Source organism: Eschrichtius robustus, chromosome 17 (genome assembly GCF_028021215.1).
Source record: "Eschrichtius robustus isolate mEscRob2 chromosome 17, mEscRob2.pri, whole genome shotgun sequence".
NCBI lineage: Eukaryota > Metazoa > Chordata > Mammalia > Artiodactyla > Eschrichtiidae > Eschrichtius > Eschrichtius robustus.
The window spans coordinates 83,717,510-83,744,266 of record NC_090840.1 but is presented as its reverse complement, the minus strand read 5'-3'; the positions used below and the strand labels follow the sequence as shown (position 1 = coordinate 83,744,266).

The 26,757-nt window shown below is 49.1% G+C and overlaps 1 protein-coding gene across 6 annotated transcripts in view; it reads left to right on the top strand.

Moving 5' to 3' along the window:
- Window positions 1-26,757, top strand: part of AGO2 (argonaute RISC catalytic component 2) — a 96,877-nt gene that overhangs the window by 39,287 nt on the left and 30,833 nt on the right. For all 6 annotated transcript variants that reach the window (XM_068525987.1, XM_068525986.1, XM_068525984.1 and 3 more), the window contains exons 2-3: window positions 11,595-11,790; window positions 23,736-23,856. In XM_068525987.1, coding sequence (XP_068382088.1) covers window positions 11,595-11,790; window positions 23,736-23,856 — 317 coding nt within the window. The remainder of the gene's footprint in view (window positions 1-11,594; window positions 11,791-23,735; window positions 23,857-26,757) is intronic.

The following is a 26,757-nucleotide window of genomic DNA, read 5'->3' as shown; positions in this document are numbered from 1 at the left end:
TGTCTGAGTCCCGGCTTTGCCTGTCACTCACCTTCTGGTCACCTCGGTTTCCCATCTGTAAAGTGGGATCATGTTTGCCTTACCCAGGGTGAGGACTAGACGAGATGATATGCATGATACACAGTGTATGTGCCTGGTGCACTAGTGGTGGCTATTACTTCCTGAATTATTATGGGAGCTCAAAATAATAATATACATATTACAAAGAGAAATCACACGTTTTCTGTAGGTACTGAGAGGTGTTCCAGGTAACTAGGATGAAGTAGTTAATGTAAAAGGGCACTAAATTGAGTTTTCTGAACTTTCCCAGCTGCTTTAGAGGGATGATAGGTTAGATTCCTGTATGTTTGGGGTGATGAAAAGGATCTGGGTTCTGTGGAGAAAAAGACTTTCCTGAAGTATGAGAGATGTCATGTGAACTCTTCCGTAAGGGAGGCTGGGGGAGTCGAGGGATTGCGTTGGCGGAGGGCTCAGTGGGGACTGCTTTGGTGTCGGCCCTGTGGTCGGCGGGCACGGTGCCCTCTGTGCCGCCCTGGTTCCTCACCTGTGGAGTGAAGACAGTGTCCGAGAGGGTGGACGTGAGAACGACGAGGAGGCGCCTGAAGTCTCGTGCCCGGAACGTAGCAGGTGCTCGATCAGTGCCGGCCTCTTGAGCTGAAATGGGGCAGGCTGCTCGCCCAAGACGGAATGATAGTCCTCACATGAATGCCTCATGTTTTTGCCACAAAACACTTGGCACTGAGTTATAAATCAGTAAAGGCGTTTCTACTAAGAGTTGGTGTGACACTGAGCTATTCTTTTTTCATCTGTGCACTCGTTTGTTCAGTCATTCATTAAACTGTTGCACCAAACCAGACCTAACCTCTGCCCTGGTGATGCTTATGTCAGTGGGAAAGGCCGTTACTAATCAGAGAGTCACAAAATAACTGTAAAATCAGAGCTAGTAAGTGCTGCAGAGAAATGTGTGGGAGAAATGCACATATAAGAGAGTTTTCCTGTTTTCACGGGGCTTTTTTGTAACGCGCTTCCAAACTCTCTGACAAACGCTTGAAAGAACCACTAGTCCACAATAATGTCGTATCAGCCATTTGGGGGACATTTCTGTAGGAGGTAATTTGCATTTTACAAGTATTTCTTTAATCCTTCCTTGTGTTGATTATAGTATTTCTTTTTTTTTTTTTTTTTAATAATTTTATTTATTGATTTATTTATTTATTTTTGGCTGTGTTGGGTCTTTGCTGCTGCGCTCGGGCTTTCTCTAGTTGCGGCGAGTGGGGGCCACTCCTCGCTGCGGCGCGCGGGCCTCTCATTGCGGTGGCTTCTCTTGTTGCGGAGCATGGGCTCTAGGCGCATGGGCTTCAATAGTTGCGGCTCGTGGGCTCTAGAGCGCAGGATCAGTAGCTGTGGCGCACGGGCCCAGTTGCTCCGCGGCACGTGGGATCTTCCTGGACCAGGGCTCGAACCCGTGTCCCTTGCATGGGCAGGCGGACTCCTAACCACTGCGCCACCAGGGAAGGCCCTATAGTATTTCTGATATCGTTGAGTGAAGACAGATGGTGAATCAGAGGGGGCATTTTTAACTTAAGAGGGGAAGTTCATTAAAACATTTTCTATGAGAAAAAAAGTTTTTCTTTTTATACATCACAGGGGTGGCTTTGGGGACTGTTCCTCAAAGAAGATTGTGTTTTAAATGCTGGTGGGAGTTTCAGGTTAACCACAAAAGCCCACTTAAAAACCCATTGTCGGACTTCCCTGGTGGCGCAGCGGCTAGGAATCCACCTGCCAATGCAGGGGACACGGGTTCAAGCCCTGGTCCGGGAAGATCCCACATGCCGCGGAGCAACTAAGCCCGTGCGCCACAACTACTGAGCCCGCGTGCCACAACTACTGAAGCCCGCGCGCCTAGAGCCCGTGCCCCGCAACAAGAGAAGCCACTGCAATGAGAAGCCCACGCACCGCAACAAGAGTAGCCCCCGCTCACCACAACTAGAGAAAGCCCACGCGCAGCAACGAAGACCCAACGTAGCCAAAAATAAATAAATAAATAAATAAGTAAATTTATTTAAAAAAAAAAAAAACCAACCAAAAAAACCCCATCGTAGACAAAGTTCTTCGAGCCACTGACACGAGGGTAGCTGGGTGCTTGTCTTGTAATTCATCCTCAGTGGTCCGTCTGGCTTGTGGCCTCTTCCCGTGCAAGCTGCATGCTCCCCGGGAGAAGGCCGAATACCTTCAGGGTTTCGGGTCAGCAGCTGTCCTGGCGCTGACCTGCCGGGCCTTTGGGGCCGGCTCTCACCTGGGCGCATCTGCCCCTGGGGTCAGCTCCCTGTTCAGGCCGCTGCCGGGGCCCTTTCTTTGCATGTTACCAAGAACCAGGTGGGAATTTCCACTGAGAGAGGAAGACGTGAAAGGCTTACAGGAACGGTGGCCCGCGCGAGGGGGTGACACATCTACAGAGAACAGGTCTGCAGACCACGGCTGGCTGCCTTCCTTGCAGGGCCTGTCCCCATCCCCTCCCCGGTCTGGGGAGGCTGCCAGTGTGTCACCGGGCTCCGCCCAGCCCGCCCTTCCTCTTCATCTAGCGGAGTTGCTGTGCAAGCCTGCCCAAGGGCGCGAGGAGGAAGCGAAAGTCCTCTGGGTGCTGTGGGCACAGGGGAGGGGGTGCTCACGGCCCGGGCTGGGACCTGCAGGCCTGGGGGCGTCAGCGGGGCTTGATGGTCAGCCTCGTGCCGTGCGGTGTCCCCAGAGCCCCTGCGCTCTGGGCTGACGTTGACTATCCCATCGGAAGGCCGGTGGCACCAGACATTGCTGAGAGCAAGTCCTCCTGCAGTGACCGGGCCTGGGTCCTCCCTGCCCCGAGCTGATTCTCAGCTCGCGGGGCAGCGGGAGCGAGACCCGGGCCAGGCGGAAGCGTCTGTGTCTCGGCCTGGGTTCCATCCCAGCTCCACTTGGCAGGGCACTCGGGCCGGACGTGCGTGTGGGCGAGTGTTCCTGGGTCCTTGTGTCTGGTCAGATGGTCCGTTTCTCCGGGAACTCGGCTGGGTTTGGTTTGTTTCCCTGCTCACAGTTGGCTGTCGGTCGCCCGGGTCTGACGCTGCAGTCATGTTTGAGTTGATCTCCAGCTGACAGCAGGTGTGCCTGTCTGCATTCTTAGTGCTTCGTCCTGAGGCTGCTTCCACTCACGTCACCGAAAAGGCTGCTGCGATTGTTTAATGCAGTTCAGTCAGTTTCGGTGGCCACAAGCGAGACCTGCCTGTGTAGGCAGCAGGTGGATTTGGTCAGTGGTAACCGTGTGTCCTGGTTTCAGCGGGAGAGTGCTGGTCGGTCGGCTTCTGCTTTCTGGTCTGTGCCTGACGAGCTCTTCTAGCCCGTGAGGAGACACACAGACCCAGGCCTGGCCCGGGGAGCCTGACACATCACGCATCCCCGAAGCCTCCGTGTCCTGACAGCGACATCCAGAAGCGTCAAGGAGCTGATGGCCACACCCGGCTTGGCCCCAGGCGTGGCGTGGAAGGGCTGGACAGCCCTGAGCTGTTTTTATCACTTTCTTTTGCGTTCATAGTTTCTGGCTGTGATACCCAATATGATGAAAACAGAATTCTAAAAGGAAAATAGAGGATGCATGGCTTTGAATACTAACGCTTACTTTGAGATTCTGGAAAGAGCTTTACAATGGCCTCCTGGTATCTGAGTGGCAAATCTTTGATCCCAGCCCCACTAAGACTTGGGTGCTGGTGGGCTGGGCTCACTTCCTGGAGGAGTGCCCCACCCTCCAGCCTCCCAGCAAGGCTGTGGCCCAAGTTCAAGCAGCACCGAACAGCCAGTGAGTACAGACAGGACGTAATTTAGACTTTTCTTAAGGAACATTTCAGTCACCCAGGAGTGAACAGTCACGCAGATCTTTTTGATCTTGAATGTCAGATAATTCATAATAACATGTGGTGGAAGGAGCGGTGTCGGAGCGGGGGCCGGGGACGGGGCAGGCAGCACTGTGCCCCTTCTGGGAAGTCCTGGTGCTTGCCGCTCGGTTCCTTTGTGCTGTTTCCTGGCCCTCCCCGAGACCAAGCCCCCAGACCTGCCTCGGCACTGTGACCCCAGCACCTGCCCAGATCCGGCTCACAGTTGATGGCTTAGAGCAGGTGGGGGTGAGTTGCTGTCTCCTCTGGGTCTCCAAGGTTGTCCAAGGTGACTCCAGCCTCCAGGTTCTGTGATTTATTTCAAGTCATCCGTGGTCAGGAATGCTGTTCTCGGCCTGATGGTATAAGCTGGCACCCAGACCTTTGCGTTTGTGCTTGTAACAGCAGACCTGCCGTGAAAGCTGGAGTGAAGGGGCAGGGGCGGAGGCCAAGCCGATTCCAGATCCCGGTGCCTGACCTAATGTGGTTTGCAGTTTTTTGAAAGTTCAGTTCCGTGTGCCTAAGTACTTAGAAAATAGCAGAAATGAAGAGCTTCTCTGAACAATGATGCTTGTCCCCTTGCTCACCCCGGGACAGCTTGATTTCCACGCTGGTCATCAGGGAGTTTTGCCTTGCTTCTTCCCAGGATCCGCTGCCATGGCCCTAGGTGGACAGCGGCAGAGCCGTGGGCCCTGGGGCGCTGCTGTCAGGCCTTATCAAGATGTCTGATTTCTGATTCCCAGCTCAGCCTCGTGGTAGGCGGCCCGTGTGATGAGCAGAAGCCTGGAGATCCTGTTGTCATGGCAGCCGGTAAATCGTGAGCTCACGTCAGGTCAGGGATGGGTGATCGCAGGGCAGCCATGGAGACAGAGCCCCTGTTGGCCCGCAGGGCGTGGTGCTGTCTGCGGGGCTGCTCCTGGGGGAGGGACGTCAGACCTGCCCACCCTCCACACCGCCAGGAGACCACGGAGGCTTTGTGACGTTACCAGCAGCCGAACCGCCCTCCTCCCTGCTTAGAGACGAGGCCTCCCTGTTCCCTTAGAGCAGGTGGTTCCCAAAAGTGTGCAGTCGTGAACCTCTTTGTCAGTCTGGTGACGCTTGTGGATGGATTCCTTTCCAGAATAATGTTTTTTAAGGCAAAGAACAAAATACATAGGATGACAAAGAAAACTGGTTGTATTGAAATAGTTATCAAAATACCAAACCAAAAGGGTGACAGAGTAACAAATGGGTCCTTTACCACCTTTAATAACAAGGTCCAGCAGCAGGTCTAATAAATACCATGATTTTGAAGGAGCTTCAGGTTTTAAACGTACATTGTGGCGTCTGTGACCGCTGTCACGTGACAAGAGAGCCCTGTGTTTTCTGCTTGTCTGGTACACAGACCTCAGTAAGTGGCAGCTATGATTATGCTCTGAAATGCTAACTGAATGAACTTGGTGAGGCTAGATTATTATGCACTGTTAGTGCATCTCTCTTATTAATTTTGTTTGTCTGTTTTTAAATATTTATTTGTCTGGGTCAGGTCTTAGTTGCGGCATGTGGGATCTTTCGTTGTAGCGCGCAGCTTCTCTAGTTGCGGTGCACGGGCTTCTCTCTAGTTGCGGCACACGGGCTCCAGAGCGCACAGGCTCAGTAGTTGCGGCACGTGGGCTCAGTAGTTGTGGCGCACGGGCTTAGTTGCTCTGCGGCATGTGGGATCTTCCTGGACCAGGGCTGGAACCCGTGTCTGCTGCATTGGCAGGCGGATTCTTAACCACTGCACCACCAGGGAAGTCCCCCGAGTGTATTTTAAAAAAATATTTATTTATTTATTTGGCTGCGTGGGGTCTTAGTTGTGGCGCACAGGCTCTTTGTTGCAGCGCACGGGCTTCTCTCTAGCTGTGGTGCATGGGCTCAGTAGTTGTGGCGTGTGGGCTTTCTAGTTGAGGGGAGTGGGCTCTAGAGCGCATGGGCTTAGCTGCTCCATGGCATGTGGGATCTTAGTTCGCCAACCAGGATTCTTAACCACTGGACCACCAGGAGAGTCCCTTGTTTGATTTAAACTTGTCTACTCTCTCAGAAGGACTTGAGGCAGCTCCGCTTTGGTGGCAAACCTCACATGCTCTGATGACAACAGGACCTGTGTCTGAGTCCTAGCTTTGCCTGTTAGTCACCTTCTGGCATAACAGATGATTTAAATTTTCTTTGTATTTTTCTACATCTTCTGTAATAAGGATGTGTTTTGATAATCAGAGAGAAGACTACAGTATAGGAAAGATTCACCCAGTCGCCCACGTCTACCGTCATGGGTAAGGAAACAAGACGGCTTCCTTGAGTGGAAGTTACCCACGGGTGCTGCTTTAGGGAGTGCCCCGCGATCTAGTCGGTGAAGAATAGCCCCGCCGCGAGCTCTTGGATACCTGGCACATTCGGAAGGAGGCCAAACTTCCTTCTCTCGGAGGGGGTCTTAGCTGACTGTGAGGCTGCCTGGCGTCTTGGGGCCCTGCCAGTGCTGGTCCGTATAGGCAGCAGTCTCAGGGTATCTCCTTGGCTCCTCGGGTGTGTGACCTGCGTCCCCAGTTCCGGGTGGGAGAGAGGAGGGGTGATTGTGTGGGTTTGCGTCCATGTGCCTCCATCCCTCGCTCAGGGGGAGGGCTGGGACGAGCGAACAGCTCTGGCGAGGGGCTGCCAAGAGATGGTGAAGGCAGGTGTGTCTCACAGCCCTGCTCTGGGACCTTCCTGTGACAGGCCAGCGACGGTCCAAACCTTGGGGGTGGGTTTCTGCAGGACGCCCAGTGCGATGACAGGCTCGCCTCCCGTGGAATCTCTTGAAAGCTCTCTGGTTTCTATGACCCGGTTACTCATACAGGAAGTCGATTACTCATTCACTACATGTTTCCCTTTCACTGATTGAGCTGTGGCTCTGAAGATGGAAATTTTAAACACACGTGCTGGATGATCAGCAGCAACTCGGCAAACACTCGGTGCCTACTTTGTCCCTGACGCTGTGCTGGATTCTCAGGCTCGGGGACGTCTGCCCACAGCACTCTGGTCAGGAACAGGGGCTGGTGGCCGACTCACTGAAGTGCTGGGGCTGTGCTGGCGGTTGCTGTGGACGAGTCCTTTCCCGCCGTGGCAGCCAGTGTTGCTGGACGAGAAAGAAGCGTTTGCCTTCCCGATCCCAAAGGTTTTGCCCCGTGCCGAGGCAAGCCTAACAGCGGGAAATCCATTCCAAACAAAGCTGTTTGATGAGTTGCTGGGTGGGAAATGTGCTGTGCATGCTGCCTGGGGTTGGGAGGAGCGAGGCTGGGGTGTCTGCCGACAGTGTTCACAGGAAGGTCAGACCTGAATTTCTCCGTGAAGAGGGGAGGAGATGTGAGAGAGCTTGGAAGCTGGGGGATCGCTCGCTCAGCCTGCCGGCACGGCAGGAGCAGGGGAGGTGAGGTGGCATCTTAAGGGGGGTAGGCACTTGGGGCTGGGTCCCTGCTGAGCAGGCGGCCAGCGCCACGGCCAGTTGGCTTAACGCCAGCTCCGTGAACTCCTTCCTCCCCAGATGCTGCCTCCAGTTGGGCTGTTCCTTGGGCTTCCATTTATTTGTAGATGTTGGTGGCACCCGCTCCTGGGAGCCCAGGGTGAGAAGGTCGACCAGGGAGCTTGTGCTCTGGGGTCTCCCCATGTCCCCTCCTCATCCTTTCCCTCTGACGCCCCGCCCGTCCGGTGCACCTGTGCGTGGCAGCCCCCATTCCTGCTGCAGTGAGAAGGGCCGCGGGCCGTGCGAGGGGAGCGCCTGGAGAGCTCACCTCTGGGTGACGCTGGGCTGGATTTTCGGTTCCCCTGTGTCACACGCGTGTGTGCCCATTCGTCCCTCCTTTTGGCCTCGGGGCCAGGAGCTGACACCTCCTCCCTCTCCCCTGTGTCCGCGTCCCTTCCCCAGCGTGGGCGGAGCTCTGTCCTTCCACTGCTCCGCTGCGTCCTCTCCGGAGCTTTGTTTGTGGATCTTCCTGCTTGTTTCGGCAGTTTACACTTGGGACTCCCTACGCATCAGAAAAATAGATCCAAGGTGTCTCAGGACGGAGGCCCGGCGCAGTTTTCATGTCCCTCGGTGGGAGACTTTCCTTCCCGAAGGTATGAAACACAGGTCCTGGGCTTCCCTGGTGGCGCAGTGGTTAAGAATCTGCCTGCCAATGCAGGGGACACGGGTTCGAGCCCTGGTCCAGGAAGATCCCACATGCCGCGGAGCAACTAAGCCCGTGCGCCACAACTTCTGAGCCTGCGCTCTGGAGCCCACGTGCCACAACTACTGAGCCCGCATGCCAATAGCCTGTGCTCTGCAACAAGAGAAGCCCATGCACCGCAACAAAGAGTAGCCCCCGCTCAACGCAACTAGGGAAAGCCCGAGCGCAGCAAGTAAGACCCAGTGCAACCTAAATCAATCAATCAATAAATTTATATTTAAAAAAAGCACAAACACACAGGTCCTCACCCTGTTCCCTCTGCTTAGAGGGCTTTAACTTGTGACTTTATATTCCATCCGCCTCCCCGTGAACTGTCAGTATTTTCATTATTAAAAGCTAGAAGCGAGGAAGAAATATCTTATGAAATTATATATTTTATGAATAATTTACCATTGCATTTCCCCCATTGCTTTTATTAATACAGGTTAGTGGCGCAAACTGGTGAACTGTTCTCCTTGTTTCCCGCGGCTTATCGTGTCCAAGTGGTGGGTGTTGGGGGTATAGGAGGCGTAGGCTCAGCCTGAGAGGTGGGCCCCAGGCCTGACCCTGCCTTGCTGAGAGGTAGGTAAGGCCGGCGGGCGGGGGCGGGGGCGGGGGCAGCCTGGGGAGTGGGATGGAGTGGGCACGCCCGCTGTGTTGCTCTCTGGGCCTTGGCCAGCTTCACGGTTCACAGGCGACCCCTTTGCTCCGTAGCTGTGAGGCGCAATTAGGGAACGTGAACCAGAAGGGGCCTACTGTATAGCACTGGGAACTATACTCGGTATTATATAATAACCTACAAAGGAAAAGATTCTGAAAAAGAATATACATGTGTGTAAATATGTGTGTATATGTATAACGTATATCTGTATGTATAAAACGGAATCACTGTGCTGTACACGTGAAACTTACATGATACTGTAAATCGGCTGCAAGAAAGGAAACTGGGAAAGCACTTTGTGAGCTGGGACTCCCTTCAATGTGGATCATGCTCTGGTTCCTCAAGTTGCCCTGGGGGCCGGATGTCTGTGGCTCTGTGGCTGGACATTTCTTGGGACACAAAGGTTTAGCCTTGACTCTACATTCACAAGATTCCTCTTGCCGGGTGGGAGTCCATCTGAGGACAGAGACCTCGTGTCAGTGGGCACTCAGTGCTGAGTGCAGAGAATCTGCATCTGTCCCCAGGGAGCAAGCGGTGTCCCCTCCTTGGCGTGGTCAGGACCCTCAGTGCGAGGACCCCGTGTGACCTGCTGACTTTGGGGAAGTAAACACACTAATCCACTGGATGTCCTGCACTCAGACACTCTCCTGGGAGGTGATGTGTGCGCTGCTTGAGAACTCTGTTTAGTTTTGTATCTTTGGTCTCTGGCACTCTACCCAGCACGTAAGGGGCACCCAGGTGTGCTTGCTGAAGGGATGGGCTGCTGTGCAAGGCTGTGAATGTGTCATCTATGAAGTCATGGTAGCTTCGTGGAGAGAGACCCGAAGGTCTCCAGATGGTTTAGCTCAGTGAGATTAATAACCTTTAGACCTTTTCTCAGAGAAAAGGTCTAATAACCTTTTCTAAAAGGTTATTAACCTAAAAGGTTATAACCTAAAAAATAACCTTTTCTCATAGAAAGAAACCAAAGTATAAAACAAGTGATTCAAAGACTCCCTGAGATTTCCTATGTCAGAAATACAGTAAGAACAGCTTCTATTATTTTTTGTAGAGTACTTTTGTTTCCAGTGAGTGTCAGTAGGGATTGCAGTACATGGAATTTTTTTTTAAATGAGAACTTTTTTGAAACAAAGATATTTGAGCGAAAATTAAAGGTACACTGTTAATCGGAAATTTTTTTCATGGTTTTTTTTCCTAAAACGAGTTTGAATTTTATTAATGGAATTACTGAAAATTCGAGTTGGGACGAAGTGTTTTTTTGTTTTGTTTTGTTTTTGTTTTTTTTAACGGTCTATAGGGGGAGAAAAGCACTCCTCAATTAAGTTAATGGATTTACGAGTCACGGAGGAGGGACGCTGTCATGGCGATCTTGGTCCCTTTAATTCCGTATGAGTCTTACCCCTTTGCCTTTGTCTTGTTTGCTGACGATCACACTGCCCCATCTTTAATCTCTCACACGCAAAGAAAGAGAACAGAAGTGTGCATGGCAAGTATGGTAACCAAAGAGGTATCATAAAGCATTTTTAAGTAACGAATTGGCTTACTGTTGAGACTCCTTTGTGGAAAGGTGATCTTGGCGTTTTGCAGAGAAGGGGGTGTTGAGTCTTGGCTTCCAGGAGAGAGATGGCAGGGGTAGTTGAGTACCACGTTGACCCAAGCACAGCCGTCGGAAGTCCCTGGAAGAGGGGCTGTGGTGTAGGAAGTGGTTCTCAGGGGCGCAGTGCCAAGGTCTGGGTGTGAGTGTCGGTGTTGGGAGGCTCTGCGTTCTTGATTCTTGATGTTGCAAACACCTTCCTTCGTGGCAGAGGACACTTGGTGGGCGACTTTGGCAACCTTCCTTTGCCTGCGTGAGCTTGGGCTTTCCCACGTGTGAACGGATAGGCTGGCTCCTGAGCGTCAGGCGCTCCCGCAGACCTTGACCCGCAAGCTGCTCGTGGTCCAGCTCGCCAGGCGGAGGGCCAAGCGTGAGGACAGCGCACGGCGCGGCAGCCTCGTGCTGGAAACGCGAGCAAAGTGAGCTGGACACACGAGGGCTACAGGAGTGAATGGGTTCTTCGGGATTCTTGGGCGGGAGCTGGCATGTGCAGGGCTCTGAAGTGTGAGGCTGGTTCTTGGTGGGGAGGGTCCTTAGAGCTGCAGAAGATAAGGCCGAGACGTGAGTGCCTAAATGTCGGGGCTGCGTGCGGGGGGGCCACCAAGGTATCTGGCCGGGGTGAGATCAGAATGTGTGGAAAGTGGGTGACGGGCCTGGAAGCCGAGCCCCCACTAGGATGAAATGGGAACCCGAGCTGAGGCGGAGAGAGATGGATAGGAAAAGAGGCGTTAGAGAGAAAAGCGGGTAAAGTGGTGAGCATTGTTGAGCAATTGGCCGTGAAGAATGTGTGGGAAGGGTCTTGACAGTGGAGTAGACCGCAGCCTCATCGATGGAGGCGCAGGCCTGGGGGAAGGACTTTGAACTGTGGGTGCAGGGCTGGAACTGTGAGCCTGTCAGAAGAAGTGAAGAGGGCCGGTGGAGAAAAGCCGAGCGAGGGGGGACCAGGGAGGGAAGAGTCTGAGCAAGGAGGGCGAGGTGCAGGGTCGAGGCCGAGTGGCCGAGGAGGGCCGCGCTCTGGGGGACCTTGAGCCTGGCACTGGGGGGGCTCTGTGATGAGGTGGCCCCGGGCGGGGTGGGGGGTGAGTTTCAAGGGGAGGAGGAGCAGGGGGGAAGGAGGGAATGGCAGTGCCAGCGGGGCCTGTGATGGCGGGGTCCAGGGAAGTGGGGAGGGCAGCGTGCACGGGGCAGGCGCCAGGCCCCTCTCAGCGTGGTCCCTGGGTAACAGGCATTCTCTTTGCCATTTCCAGTGCTTGCCCCTCCTCCACCGCCACCGCCACCCATCCAAGGGTATGCCTTCAAGCCTCCACCCAGACCCGACTTCGGGACCTCCGGGAGAACGATCAAGTTACAGGCCAACTTCTTTGAAATGGACATTCCAAAAATTGACATCTATCATTATGAGTTGGATATCAAGCCAGAGAAATGCCCAAGAAGAGTTAACAGGTATTCTGTTTTGTCCTTTATTTTAAAACGAATCAACCCTTCGATTCTCAGCAGATCCTTCTGACCTTTTCCCCCCAGGAAGCTCCTGTTGCATTTTTTTTTTTTTAAGTGTTCTTGTATTGAGATACAAAGAAATACGCATTGTAAGTGTGCCGCTCAGTGAGTTTTGACGAATGTTTAGCCACGCCCATCGCCCCCGAAAGTTGCCAGTGCCCCCGCCCCCCACCAGCAGTGCTGGGATCCGTCCCTGGAGGCTCGTTTCCTGCCTGTGAAAATGGAGTCGCACGGCCCACGGTCCACGAGAGCTGAGAGCTGCCCCTTCATCCTGCTTCTCTCAGCATGTTTTTGAGCTTGACCTGTACCATTGTGTGTGTTAATAGCTTCTCATTTTTGTTGCAGAGGAATGTGTTACGATACAGTTATTTCATTTACTCATCCTCTCATTAGGTGCTTAGGCGCTCTGGGCTTTGCTGTTATGAATGAAGCTGCTGTGAACTGCTTGTTCAAGTCTTTTGTGAACACACGTTTTCAATTCTCTTAGATAAATACCTGGGAGTGGATCAAAGGGGTAGAGTAGGTTTAGCTGTATGAGACACTGCCAAGTAGTTTTCCAACGTGCCTGTACCGTCTCACGCTCCCATTGGCAGCGAGAGTTCCCGCTGCTCCACATCCTTGTCAGCACTTGGCGTGGTTAGTCTTTTTGATTTTTGCTGTTTCGGTGAGTGTGTAATGGTTTCTTATTGTGGTTTAATTTTCATTTCTTGATAACTAATGAGTTGAGCACCTTTTCATGCATTATTTCCTTTTTTTTTTTTTTTTTCCAGTGAGTTGTTTGACTTTCTCTCTTCTTTTTAATTTGTTTGTTTGTTTGTTTGTTTATTTTTGGCTGCATTGGGTCTTTGTTGCTGCGCTCGGGCTTTCTCTAGTCGCGGCGAGAGGGGCCTGCCTACTCTTCCTTGCTGTGCGCGGGCTTCTCATTGCGGTGGCTTCTCTTGTTTCGGAGCACGGGCTGTAGGCACGCGGGCTTCGGGTAGTTGTGGCACGTGGGCCTCAGGAGTTATGGCTCACGGGCTCTAGATCGCAGGCTCAGTAGTTGTGGCACATGGGCTTAGTTGCTCCACCGCACGTGGGATCTTCCCGGACCAGGGCTCGAACCTGTATCCCCTGCATTGGCAGGCGGATTCTTAACCACTGCGCCACCAGGGAAGTCCCTGAAAGTGGTTATTATATTGTGTGTTCTAAGAAACATTTGACTTCCTGAAGGTTACAAAAACACTTGTCAATTTTTTGTTTTTGAACAATTATAGTTTTAGTATAATTCCTTTTGCTACTGTTGACATGTGTTTTACTCCTACATATGTTATAAACCCCATGGGTACAATGTTGTTATTTTAAAGAAATTAAGAAAAGAAAATAGTCTGTTTACCCACATATTAACCATATCTCGTTCTCTTTATTTCTTTCTGTTGATCAGTGTTTATACCTGGCATCATTTCCCCCTCAGCCTGAAGAATATCTTTTATCCTTTCTCATTGTACAAACCTGCCAGTGATGAATTCTCCCACCATTTTTTAAAATCTGCAAATATGTTTATTTTCTCCTCATTTTTGAAAGATTTTTGCTGGATGTAGAATTTTAAATTGACAGTTTTTTCCCTAGCCCCTTAAAGATGTTATTACATCGTCTTTTAATCCTCACTGTTTCTGATGAAATCTGTTTGTTGTTGTTGTTGTTTGTAGTTCTCCCGTATCTGTCTTTTTTCTTTCAAATACTTTCTAGTTAATTTTGCTTTTCAGCAGTTTGACTATGATATGCCTAGGTGGAGTTTTCTTTGTATTTTTCCTTCTTGGGATCCTTAATGTTTATATCTTTCATGTTATTTGGGTGACATACTGGCAGTCATTTCTTTAAATTTTTTTCCTGTCCCATTCCCTCCTCTACTTCCAGGATTGCAGTTATGTGTATGTTAGACCATTTGATATTGTCTTGTGATTGTGATTTTTTAAAAAAATTGTTCTCCCTCTTTTCTCAGTTTGGGTAATCTTTATTGATCTCTCTTTAAGATCACTTTATCTACCCACCTCCCCCCGACCTTTTTTTGGTAATATCCAATATTCTGTGGTAACCATCCAAAATTTTTTTTCATTTATGTATTGTACTTTTTCTAGAATTTGCACTTGGTTCTTTTTCATAGTTTACATTTCTGCTGAGATTTCTCATCTGTTCATTCATAGCTGCATCTTTTTTCTTGATGACTTTGAATGTATTTATAGTAATAGCATATTTATGATAGCAGCCCGTGTCTGCTAATTACAGCAGATGGGTCATTTCAGGGTCTGTTTCTATTGGCAGGTTTTCCCTTAGATTACATGTCACCTTCCCTTGCTTATTCACATGCATAGTGAATTTTTTGTCTGTTGAGCATTATGTATGTCACGTTGAGGGAGTCTGGCTTTTGCTATCTTCTCTGGTACCCTCCCCCACAAATTCCTACCTCTCCTGCCCCCGTCTCTGCAGCACAGCAAGACTGCTGCTCTCTCACGTGCCTTCCCCATTTTGTGGTTTGGAAAGTGTTCCCAGCGGAGTGAATGTCTGTTCTCCTTCCCTCGGTGGTCACAGTCCTAAGCTGCCTGTTTTACAATGTCAAAAACAGCTCTCGGGTTTTCTCTAGTTTCTTTAGTTTTTTTAGGGCAGGAGGAGAAGTCTACTTCCCTTGTCATGGTCAGAAGCAGAGTTCTGAGTTGCAGTTTGATAATAAGTCAGATTGGTTACCCAGTTTGTGCTGGTGCCCTGTGAAGTGCTCTTTGCTGTAAATTTTTTCCTGATCACAATCTTTGTATGAGAAAGAATGTTTGGGGGTTCATTTCCCTTATTTGTAAAACTAAACAGTTGGATTCACTCAGTGTGGCCAATATACATTGGTCCAGACTTTTTAGAAGGTGGCTTGGTACATATGTTAAAATAAAAATAGTATATACCCTTTGACCCACCAATTCTACTTCTGAGTATTTATCCCCAAAAGACATGTCTCCAAAGAAACAATACTTGACAGTTATATGAGGTCCTTTAAATATGTGCTTACTAAAATATGTGTTTGTGAACCAAAACTTTGGGCACAACTGGTTTAAACAGCTTTATTTACTAAAGGTCTTCTGAGATCTTTTAATACGCCTTGTATGCTCTGAGACGCTCAATGAATGGGCTTGTTTGATTTTGAGTTTCCTTGGGACAAAATCCTGTGAGAATCTGATTTGGATATACTCTTAGAGCTGGAATGAAGGCATGAAAAAGCACATTTTCTGGGCTTTTGATTGGCATGGTGGCAGTGGGCTCTTATTATGCCATCAACCACAGTGTACAAGAAGCTTTCTTTTATGAAAATAGGCATGACTAAGGCTTTGTCGTCTGGCAACAGAAGAAGGCGGATGGTGGCTAAAATGCGATGTTTTTACCTGACCGTATTCCCACGGTCCTGTTGTAGTTACGACTGCAAGGTTCTAGAGTTACCCAGTGTTTAGAAATTGCCTCGTGAAACAGAAAGCAGCAAAGATGGGTCTTGAGCTGCATTTTTTTTTCAATTTATTGCTAGAATTTTATTTGGTTGTTACAAAATCTGCAAGGGTATGTATATTAAAAGGTGGGGGGGGGGCATGAAAGGCAGCCAGAAGAGTAAGTTATCTTCAAGTTACCTAAAGTGCCAGGCTAATTTTATACTATATTTAAACCTTTCCAAGAAAGTAAAGTAGCATAGGTAGGCAAAGGAATTGTTTGAGAGAGGGAAATAGAGCGAGGAGCCTAAGCCGTAATGAGGTAAGCAGACACATTCATGGGAAAAGACTTCATCCCACTTTAACTAAATTTTCATATTTCTAGAAAGAAAACCAAGGTTAGCCAACACCAAGCTGAACATCATATAAAGAAAAACAACAGCCCTTAAATATTTAAGGGTGTTGAGCTGCATTTTGTGGCAAGGCCAGCCCGCATACTGGCATGCCATGCTGCTCCCCTGGGTTTTGAGCCAACCTGAGAGTTGCTGCGTAGTTAAATGTGTGAACCTTCAGGGTTCTTCTTTTTACTATTCATTCTGATGGACTTTGGCCTAAGGTCCAATCTCAAAATTGTAATCATTCATCTTAGAAGAATGTTGGAAGTAAAGTTTTTGTGCTAGCAAAACCCACGTGCTAAAACCTTGACTTAGTCCCTCTCGGCAACCATGCTACCAACCGGCCGACATTTATGAAGCCTCCGCTGTGTGGTAGGCACTGTGCCGGCGGGCGTACGGTGGGGGACAAGGTAGGCATGGTTCCTGCCCCTAGTTGGGAAGAGAGAGTCAGAGCAGTGACTGACAGTATCGGGGCGGCGCTGGAAGAGGGGACCCGGAGTGGAAGGGGAGGTGGAGGAGCAGGCAGCTCCTGCCGCCGACTGTCCCCTGGCACTGACGCTGTCCAGACAGTCCTCGACACCCCATCTGCTTCCACACTGCAGCCCCTGTTAAAGCAGTGTCTTAATTCTGAGTTCCCCAAACTTTGTGCAGGGCACATGGTAGATATTTAATAAATTCAACCCTGAGGCTTCGTGCAAGACTGAGAGAAAAATGCCATCTGCACACGTTCTGATGAGTCATTGTGAATCCCGGCCCGGTGTGCCCTTAGTCTCGATCGCCATTCTGAGTGGCTTCCGTGGGAGGGGTTCAGTATAAGGCAAGGTCCCTCTTCTCAGGATGCCTCCAGTATCATCGTGGCTGCAGTTGGTCACACACAACAGCCAGTGCCCAGAGCTGGTCTAGGCTGTGCGGGCCTTACGGCCAGCGCTAGGAAACCTTGCCAATGGGTCAGAATTAGCGGTGCCGTGCTCGGAAGCGCGGGATGGGCTACCGGAAGGAAGAAGGTGTGCTCCTCACCTTTTGTCTGCACTTTCCCTCTTGTTCCTCCTGCGCTCTGTCGAGTGGCCCTAGGAGAGCACTGCACAAGTGCTCACGCTGTGCTTGGGAAGAGCGGGGCAGGGCAGCATGACTGTGTCACTTGCAGCCTGCTGCTTACGGGCGCTGGCCGCTGGAGGAAATGTACATCGGTCCAGGCTTTTCAGAAGGTGGTTTTGTGTATATATGTAAATAAAAATAATACCCCATATACCTTTGACCCGCCAGTTCTAAGTGTTTATCCCAAAGAGAGATATGTACAAGGATGTCTAATATTGTGATGGCAAAAAGCGAGAGAGGAAAAGGAGTCATTTCTGTGTCAACTAATGGGGATGGTTAAGTAAACATACTGTGGAGTACTGTGAAACGATGGACAGCAATGAAATGGAGCTCCACAGTATGAATACCATGTCTGGAAACATAGACAACTATGTGATTTGTTAATATTACATTACAGTACATGATACAATAGCATTTCTATTTCTAGACTTGATGCCGCTTCACGTATAGTGACAAGGAGAGGTGTTAAACACACATCCTGGGAAAGCAGCAAGCTCCAGAACCATGTGTGTTTAAAAAAATAATACACTGTATTTTTTTTATGTACCTATGTATTTATAAATGCATAGGTTTAAAAATAATAAGGTTGCTTCTGAGAAGAGAAGTGAAGTAAAGAGGTGGTCTAGGTGGACTTGGAGCATTATGCGTGTTTGAAATTTACAGTGGGAGTGTATTAATGAAAAAATCTGTGTAATTAGAAATTACCAGAAGAATACATTAAAAAATGTTTAGTGACTTATTTACTTTATAACTGGAAGTTTGTGTACCTCTCAATCTCCCTCACCTATTTCACTCATCCCCCCCCTGCAACCGCCTGTTTGTATCTCCCTCACCTATTTCACTCATCCCCCCCTGCAACCGCCTGTTTGTTCTCCATGTCTATGAGCCTCTTTCTGTTTCGTTATGTTTTTTTGCTTGTTAAGTGAAATCATACAGTGTTCGTCTTTCTTTGTCTGACTTCTTTCACGTAACATAATACCTTCTAGGTCCATCCATGTTGTTGAAAAAGGCAAGATTTTGTTCATTCTTATGGTTGAGTAATACTCCAGTGTATGTATGTGTGTGTGTGTGTGTGTGTATGTATACATATACACATACACACACACACACACACACACAGTACATCTTTATCCATGCATCTACTAGTGGACACTTAGTTTGCTTCCATATCTTGGCTATTGTAAATAATGCCGCCATTAACATAGGGGTGCATGTATCTTTTATATTGGTTATCTAATTAGTGTTTTCGTTTTCTTCAGAAAAATATCCAGAACTGGAATTGTTAGACTGTATGGTAGTTTTTAACTTTTTGAGGAACCTCCATACTGTTTTCCATAGTGGCTGCACCAATTTACATTCCCCTCAGCAGGGCACAAGGGTTCCCTTTTTTTCCACATCCTGGCCAACACTTTTTATTTGTTGTCAACCATTCTGATAAGCGTGAGGTTATATCTCATTGTTTTGTTTTGCATTTCCCTGATGAGTTGTGATGTTGAGCATCTATTCATGTGTCTGGCCGTCTGTATATCTTCTTTGGAAAAATGTCTACTCAAGTCCTCTGCCTATTTTTAATCAGGTTGTTTGGTTTTTTGATGCTGAGTTATATGAGTTCTTTGTATATTTTGGATGTTAACCCCTTATCAGATATATTGTTTGCAAATATCTTCTCCTATTCAGTAGGTGGCCTTTTCATTTTGTTGATGATTTCCTTTGCTGTGAAAAGTTTTTTAGTTGAAAGTAGTCCCATTTGTTTGTTTTTGCTTTTGCTTCCCTTGCTTAAGGAGACAGATCCAAAAAAATACTGCTAAGATGATGTCAAAGAGCATACTGCCTGTGTTTTCTTCTGGGAGTTTTATGGTTTCAGGTCTTAAATATAAGTTTTTGATCCATTTTGAGTGTATTCTTGTAAAAAAAAGTAGTCCAGTTTGATTATTTTACATGTAGCTGTCCAGTTTTCCTAACACCGTTTACTGAAGAGGCTGTCTTTTCCCCACTGTATATTCTTGCCTCCCTTGTCATAGATTAATTGATCATGTAAGGTGGGTTTATTTCTGGGCTGTATTCTGTTCCACTGATCTGTGTGTCTGTTTTTGTGCCAGTACCATACTGTTTTGATTACTGTAGCTTTGTAGTATAGTTAGAAATCAGGGCGCATGATACCTCCAGCTTGGTTCTTAAGATTGTTTTGACTGTTTGACTGTTTGGGATCTTCTGCATTTTCATATAAATTTTAGAGTTATTTATTCTAGTTCTCTGAAAAATGCCATTGGTTTTTTGATAGGGACTACACGGAATCTGTAGAGTGCCTTGGGTAGTATGGTCATTTTAACAATATTAATTCTTCCAATCCATGGATGTGTCTTTCCGCCTGTTTGTGTTGTCTTCAGTTTCTTTCATCAGTGTCTTATAGTTTTCTGAGTACAGGTCTTTTACCTCCTTGGTGAGATTTATTCCTAGGTATTTTACTCTTTTTGATGAGATTGTTTCCTTAATTTCTCTTTGTGATAGTTTGTTATTAGTGTATAGAAATGCAATAGATTTCTGTATATTAATTTTGTGTCCTGCCCCTTTACCTAATTCATGTATTAGTTCTAATAGGTTTTTGGTGGCGTCATTAAGATTTTCTATATATAGTGTCATGTCATCTGCAAACAGTGACAGTTTTACTTCTTCCTTTCCAATTTGCATTCCTTTTATCTCTTTTTCTTATCTGATTGCTGTGGCAATCAGATAAAACTATGTGGTATCAAAGTGGCAGGAGTGGACATCCTTGTCTTCTTGTTTCTCTTCTCAGAGGAAATGCTTTCAGCTGTTCACCATTGAGTGTGATGTTGGCCGTTTGTCATATTATGGCCTTTGTCGTGTTGAGGTATGTTTCCTCTATACCCAGTTTGTTGAGAGTTTTTAATCATAAATAGATGTTGAATTTTATCAAACGCTTTTTCTGCATTTATTGAGGTAATGATGATGTTTATTCTTCAGTTCATTAATGTGGTATATCACGTTGATTGATTTGCAGATATCGAAACATGCTTGCATCTCTGATACAAATCCCACTTTATGGTGTATGATCTTTCTGATGTATTACTGAATTTGATTTGCTTACATTTTGTTGAGGATTTTTGCATCTATGTTTATCAGATATCAGCCTATAATTTTCTGTTTTTTGTGATGTCTTTGTCTGGTTTTGGTGTCATGGTGATGCTGGCCTCATCAGATGAGTTCAGAAAGCACTCCTTCCCCTTCAATTTTCTGGAATAGTTTGAAAAGAATAGGGTTAACTTTTCTTTAAATGTTTGGTAGAATTCATCTGTGAAGTCATTTGGTCTTGGACTTTTGTCTGTTGGGGTTTTTTAAATTACAAGAATGCATTTTTTTAAAAGAGGAAACTTCTCAGAATTTTGGTAACAAGGCAAACAAGCTGCCAGGGAGCATTTCAGCCTCTCTGGATTAGCAGACATGTCCTGTTAACCACGGGGCAGTTTCACATCTGGCCACTGACACTCTCCAGTGTGCGGCTTGTGCCTCTGTGTCCTTGTGTGTAAAATGGAGGTGGTGTTGACCTCCTAGGTTACTGTGAGGACTGAATGAGTTGTTCCATGTGCAGCCTGGCAGAGACTAGGTGCCAACACGTTTGCCATTGTCATCTTCACTCTGCGTTTTAATATGTGGATCATTCTGTAAGATATTGAGGACGTAATGAGTCTCTAGAATGTGTACAGATAGTATCTGGGGGCTGTTGCCTTTTGAGTGAGGTCAGGATCCTAGCTTGAGAATGAGGTTCAATAAAGGTGTTTGTCCAGGGAGCCAAACTGATGTAGTACAGGAACTTTGCTTTCCAGTGGTCAAACTTGATATGAAGAAAGAACTAAACACAGGGGCTTGAGGAATGACATGTGCCCAGGTGGTTCTGCTCAGACACCTCTCAGCAGTCGCTGGGGAGAATCTGGTCCAAAAAAGTCCTTGGGCCTGGAAAGGGGTGTGGGGGTGGGGAGAGCTACTGTTTAATGGGAACGGAGCTTCTCTTGGGGAATAAGAAGTAGTTCTGGGCGTGGATGGTGGTAATGATTGTACAACAATGTGGATGTACTTGATGCCCCTGAACTGTACATGTAAAAATGACTGATGACAAATTTTATGTTATCTGTATTTTACCACAGTTAAAACAGAGAGAGAAGGACAGGAAGGCACTGGCCAGCCTCTGGGAGTCAGTCTGGGCTGATAGAGAGAAGGGACCTTCACATTTTAGAGTTAGTTGCTATCCGGTCATAAAAGTTAAGCAGTATGATCCCTACTTATGTTTTGCAAAAGATGATACGAGGTGATCAAGTGGGCCATCGAGGCATGGGGACATCGTGTGGGTAATGAGGATGCTTTCTCTTGGTCCATGTGGTGGTCAGGGTTGTGTACCATTAGTCACCCGAGCAGGATTGCTTCGTAGTCCATCAGGGTGACTCCAGAGGTAATGACTGAACAGCCTCCTTGTTTGAACAAATATTTACTGAGCCCCTGGTGTGCCAAACTGCCAGGTGCTGGCTGTTCCTAGGTAAGACGTGACTCCCACCCATAGTTTGGTGTGTAAGTGGAGTCATCATGCCAACAGTTGAATTCAGCTGAGAGCAGTAAGTGTTAGTGTAGATAAACGTTTTGTGTCGCGTGGGCTCCATTTATTGCTTTGAATACTAGATACCTAGTTGCCTCAGCACAAGGTATTGAGAAGTATTCTCTGTCCTCTCTCTTCTCCTCCTTCTGTCATAAATGGAACGTCTGTATGTCCGTGGGTCTTTTTCTGGGCCCTCGATTCTTTCCTGAGTTCTGCTTGTCTGTTCCTCCAGCACCACGCTGTCTCTGTCATGGTAGCTTTTACGTCCACCAGGTACCTTTTCAAGAGTGTGCTTACCAGCCTTTATCCTTTGTTATCTCCAAATACATTTTAGAATTAGTTTATTAAATCCCATCAGATAAAAATTAACCCCTCTGGATTTTCATTGGGATTGAAGGAATGAATTTGCTTGCAGAATTGAATATTCCTGTCCATGAATATGGTATATCAGTTGGTTGTTTTGTTTCTTATGGTGTTTCCAACTCCCAAATAAAAGGGTTGTGTATGCCACTTGGAACTAGTTGTCCCCTATCCCTTATTACCTACACACTTAACTGTGGGGAAGTCCATTTCTCATTGTAATGTACTTTACTGGTCCCTTTAGGAAGGACCACATTGGTTTGGCTGATCTACTCCAATCTTGGGGGAGAGAGGAGCAGTGGAGGGTGGGGCTTTCTCTTATTTTGTTCTGCATCTGTGTTTATAAGTGAGATTGTCCCACGATCACCTTGTTGTGTTTTGAGATAACAGTTTTTCTAGCCTCATAAAATAAGCTGGGGCATGTGCCCTCTTAATTCTGTTCATGATAAATTTGAGTTCAGTTAGCCGATTTGTTCTTTGAATGTGGGTGGGACTCCCCAGTGGAGCCATCTGGACCTTGAGTTGACCGTGAAGTCTTGACCAAGAAGATGGGGTCCTTGAAGCTTGGGGAGGAAGTGGTCTGGAGACAGCGTGGAGGAAGGTGGCCCAGAGTAGTGTGTGGAGCAGCAGGTGAGATTGCACCCTGGCTACTGGTCGGGGGCGGCGGGGTTGGAGGTCAGAGCTGCACTAGCTGTCCTTGAGGCTTTATACCTGCTAGGGCTGTGATCTCCCGGTTGGTATCAGAGGCCTGGTGCCTTCTTGGTGAAGCCAGCCAAGCAGAGGCTCCGTCTGTCCCAGGGACTCCCCAGGCAGTGGGCGTTTGGGGCAGGATTAGCTGGATCCCCAGAGACCCACCTCCTGCAACCAGCACAGTTGGAAGTCAGCTGGGCAAAGCCAGTTTGAATAAGCAAACCCTTCTTAGGCCCGCTTTTCTCATTCAAGGAAAAGAATGGAATGAATTTCTGGTTCTTGCGTCCTGAAAGATGACCAAGGCTGTGTCCCAGAGAAATACCCTTACGGCAACAAGGCTGAGCTCAGATGTGCCTCCCCCTCCTCTGCCCACCTCCCCTTTCCCTGCTGTCAGAATCCATCTCCCTCTTTACCACATCCCATGAGCTGCTGTTTCCTGATACTGGCTGAGATTTTGAGCCTCTAACAGTCCGTTTGCTATCAGTCCTTTGCATGTTTCCCTTACGAGGACCTTTGGGGACCAGGCAGGCATCACAGCTTTTTCCTATCTGTACTTTATCAGAGTCGGGTGAGTTGACGTGACATGCTGACAGAGATGTTCCAGGTGGGGCTCCCTTGGAGCAGAGAAGTGCTGAGAGGGTGGTTGGTGGGCCTGGCGCTTCCCTGGGCCTTGGGGCCCGCAGGAGAGCTGAGCTGGCCCTGGTCGTCGCGGTGTGTTTCTCTGCTGAGCCGTGGACAGATAGGCAAAACGGGGCGAGGTAGGGCCACGGGTCTGCTCGGTCCTCGGGGCCCCACAGCGGAACAGCTGCTTCGTGCTTGCCGGGTTCCTGCCGCTCCCGTTCACGCCCGAGGAGCAGACAGCCCCAGAATCTTCGTCGCTTACGGTGGCAAACCTCCACTGCACGTTCGGGGTCTTCGTGCCGGAGCCCCGACTGAAAGGGCAGCAGCACCCAGGGCGAGCCGTACCGCGAACCACAGGAGCCCGAGGCCCCGGCCGAGCCAGCCCGCGGTGTCGGCGGGGTGGGGGGGCGCCCTGTGTGCACGTCACACGTGGCAGCTAGTCTTCCGTGGATGCGGCGTGCACAGTGCTGGGCGGGGAGGGGGTTCTCCCATGCTCGAGTCACTAAATGAGTGAGCGTAAACCCACGGAAGGTTCTAGTTTGATTTCTTACAGAAGGAAGTTGAAAGTCACGTTATTAAAGGGAGCCACGGGGCTTATAAAACTGCTTAAAAACCAGTGTCGGAAGAATGTCGTCCTTGTGTGCCATTTCGCTGATTTGATTGATGTTTTGCTCGAATTCTGTCTCGTTTCAGGGAAATAGTGGAGCACATGGTTCAGCACTTTAAAGCACAGATCTTTGGGGACCGGAAGCCAGTGTTTGATGGAAGGAAGAACCTCTACACGGCGATGCCCCTTCCGATTGGGAGGGATAAGGTGAGCTCACAGAGGTGGGTTGGATCGAGCAGTGGGCGAGAAGTCGAGTCCGTTGTCCTCTCGTCACACACTGAATTGCTTCACCCGGGAGGAAAGAGCCGCTGATCGGTCGTGTGCTTCATCGTGAGATCCACAGAAACTGCCTTCCGTGTGCCGCGGTTTTCAGTGGCAGAGGGTTTAGTTGTCTAAGTGCAGAGAAAGACGTTGAGAACTTCTTGAAACCACTAAACTTTTAGATGTAAAGCACACACGTGCACGCACACGTCCCAAACCAGCACCAGACAGGAGCCTGGATGACAGGGCGGGGCTGTAAAGACCTACGGAGAAGTATGTTTGCACAGGTGAGTGTGTGTGGGACAAAGGCGGTGAAACACAGCAATCATTCAGCCGTAGCCAGTGAGTCATCTGAAGTGATGATCATGGTAATTAATCAACCTGGGAGTAGTGGTTGTTTTAAAGTGTCGCCTTTCCTTGTTGTCTTTGTCCTTACCGTGGTTTTATTTAAAAAGCAGTGAAATTTCTGCCCAGAAGCTGTTACTTCTTGGCATATCTTTCAACCAATGGGCTGCTCTGGGATGATGGTTATTGTTTATAAGAGAGGAGGACCGAAGACGGCTTGGAAATCATTTTTACCCGTACTTTTAAAAAAAAAACCCAAACTAGTAATTTAACAGTTATCCCAACGAGACTGTAGAAGCTGATTCCCTTCAAGAATGACCTACACAATTAGCTTCTTACCCCCAGGGTCCCCGAGAGGGAAAACAGCTCAGAGCTTAGAGGGTCTGAAACTGCTGCCCTGTGACCTGCAAGTTCTCCACAGACGTGTTTTTGCTCTTGCATTTTAATGATGATCTTAAAACCACTAAGCTCCTCTCGCCCTTCTGAATGGCCAGTGGGGCCAGTGGTTTCAGCTCCCAGCAGCACAGCGGCTGGGAAGTGTGACGCTCAGATAGGAGGAGCAGTTAGGGCCGAGGGCAGGCCGGTGGTGATAAGGGCTCTGTCCCCGAAGGGCCTGGCGGTGATTCTAGGAGATAACAGTGGCGCTCCGCCCAGCCTTGCCTGGCTGCAGGGGATTGACACGGTTTTGAACTTGAAGGAGCCCCAGGACCCGGTGCCTGTCAGCTGAGCAGTCACCCCTTGCTAATTAACATGCTCTGCATTTGAAGTGTATGAGTTACCAAGTTTTGTGTTTAATTTGCACATTTGTTTTTGTTTAAAGTTCTGTAAGAAAGAAAAGCATAAGGAGTTTATTCACAGTTTTGTCTGTACATATTTATAATTAGATACGAGGAGGGGCTAAGGAGTGTTTTTCCTTCAGAAGGGGTGGGGAGGGTGTATGGTGTTCAAATTTGAGACACATCGTTGTGGACGTTAACACGGGCTCTAGGGTAATAATAAGTCTGATCCGAGGCCTGGCTTCGCCCTTAACTCGTGGTGGGACCTTGGGTAAGCTGCCTCACCTGCCACTCCTATAAAATGGGGAGATGGTATAGAAACTACCTCCCAGGGTCCTTGTGACAACTGAATGGGTGAACACACCCCAAGAAAAGCTTCTCCGCCTTCAGTGTGCTTCCTGCAGCCCTGGGGCCTCTGTGAAGCGCTGGCTCTGGTTCAGGGTCTGGGGTGTCTGCATCTCCAAGCCGCCCTCCTGGTGACGCCCGTAGGACACCTGGGACACGGCGCACACTTAGCAGAGGCTCACCGCTGCTGTTGCTGGTCCAAGCGTTCGCATCTGTCGTCCTGACCCATGTCCGTGTGGACGCCCTGATGCCCACAGCAGCCCTTCGTACGTATTGCCAAGACTCAGTGGGCATCAGTGTCTCTTAAACTGAGTCCCACCCATCCTCGTCCTTTTTTCGGGTGAGCTGAGAGGACCTAGCCAAGGCCACAGCGTTTGGTTAGCGTGGGTCTCCAGATTCCAGACCCCTCCTTCCACTCATCTTTAAGGTTCTGTCAAATATTCGTGAGATGCAGAAATTAATCTCTTCCGTTTGAGAGCTAATGTAAGATGTTAACCTTTTCTATTTCCATATGTTCGCATCTTGTAGCAAAGTGTCATCCTTTTTTTTTTTCATTTTATGTTTGCTCTCTTTTCTATACGGTACTTTTCTTTGTGTCATGGGCACTTTTGTAGTAAGAGAAGAAATCCTTTAATGTCCCAGTAACCCTGTGTCTGCTAGTGGCTGCCCGGGGGCCGCAGGTGGCTCTGGCCCAGGTCTGTGCACAGAATGTGGCCCCGGGCCCTTACTCAGGGAAGGCAGCTGTTGTGATCTACTCCTGCTCTCACACACACACACACACACACACACACACACACACACACACCCCTTGAGCCCAGCCCTGCACACACACCCACACACACACACCCCTTGAGCCCAGCCCTGCCACGACTGGAAGACCCGGTGCGCCAGGCCAGCCCCCCGCCTCCCCGCGCAGGAGACTGCGGAGGCTGTGAGGGCTGCTCACAGGCTGGGGCTTAACTTCTGGATCCTCCTCAGCAGGAACGGGACGTGAGTTGCAAATGGGAATGTGTGTCATTTGTTGTCCTTGGTGCTGGCTCCAGCCCTCCCCCATCGGGTCTGCAGCTTCCTGGACCTACAGCCTCTCTGCGTTTATTCAGGGAAGGTGTGAGCGTCTCCTTCTGAGAAGGAGGCATCCCGTGAGGCCAGGCGCGCACTCGCATGGGTAGCAGACCGTGCGTGCAGGGCACTCCAGCCTTCAGAGTCCCCGGCGCTCCTTCTCCCCCCGCGCCGGGCCCCGGACCGCGAGCCGGGCTGCCTGTGCCCCGCTGGCGACTGCTGACCTGGGGTGACGGGCTGGAGAGTCTGAGCAGGGTGGTGAGGCCTCTGCACTTGGAGGGTCGGAGGTCTGAGGAGGGGCAGGAGGGGAGGGCAGAGGCGG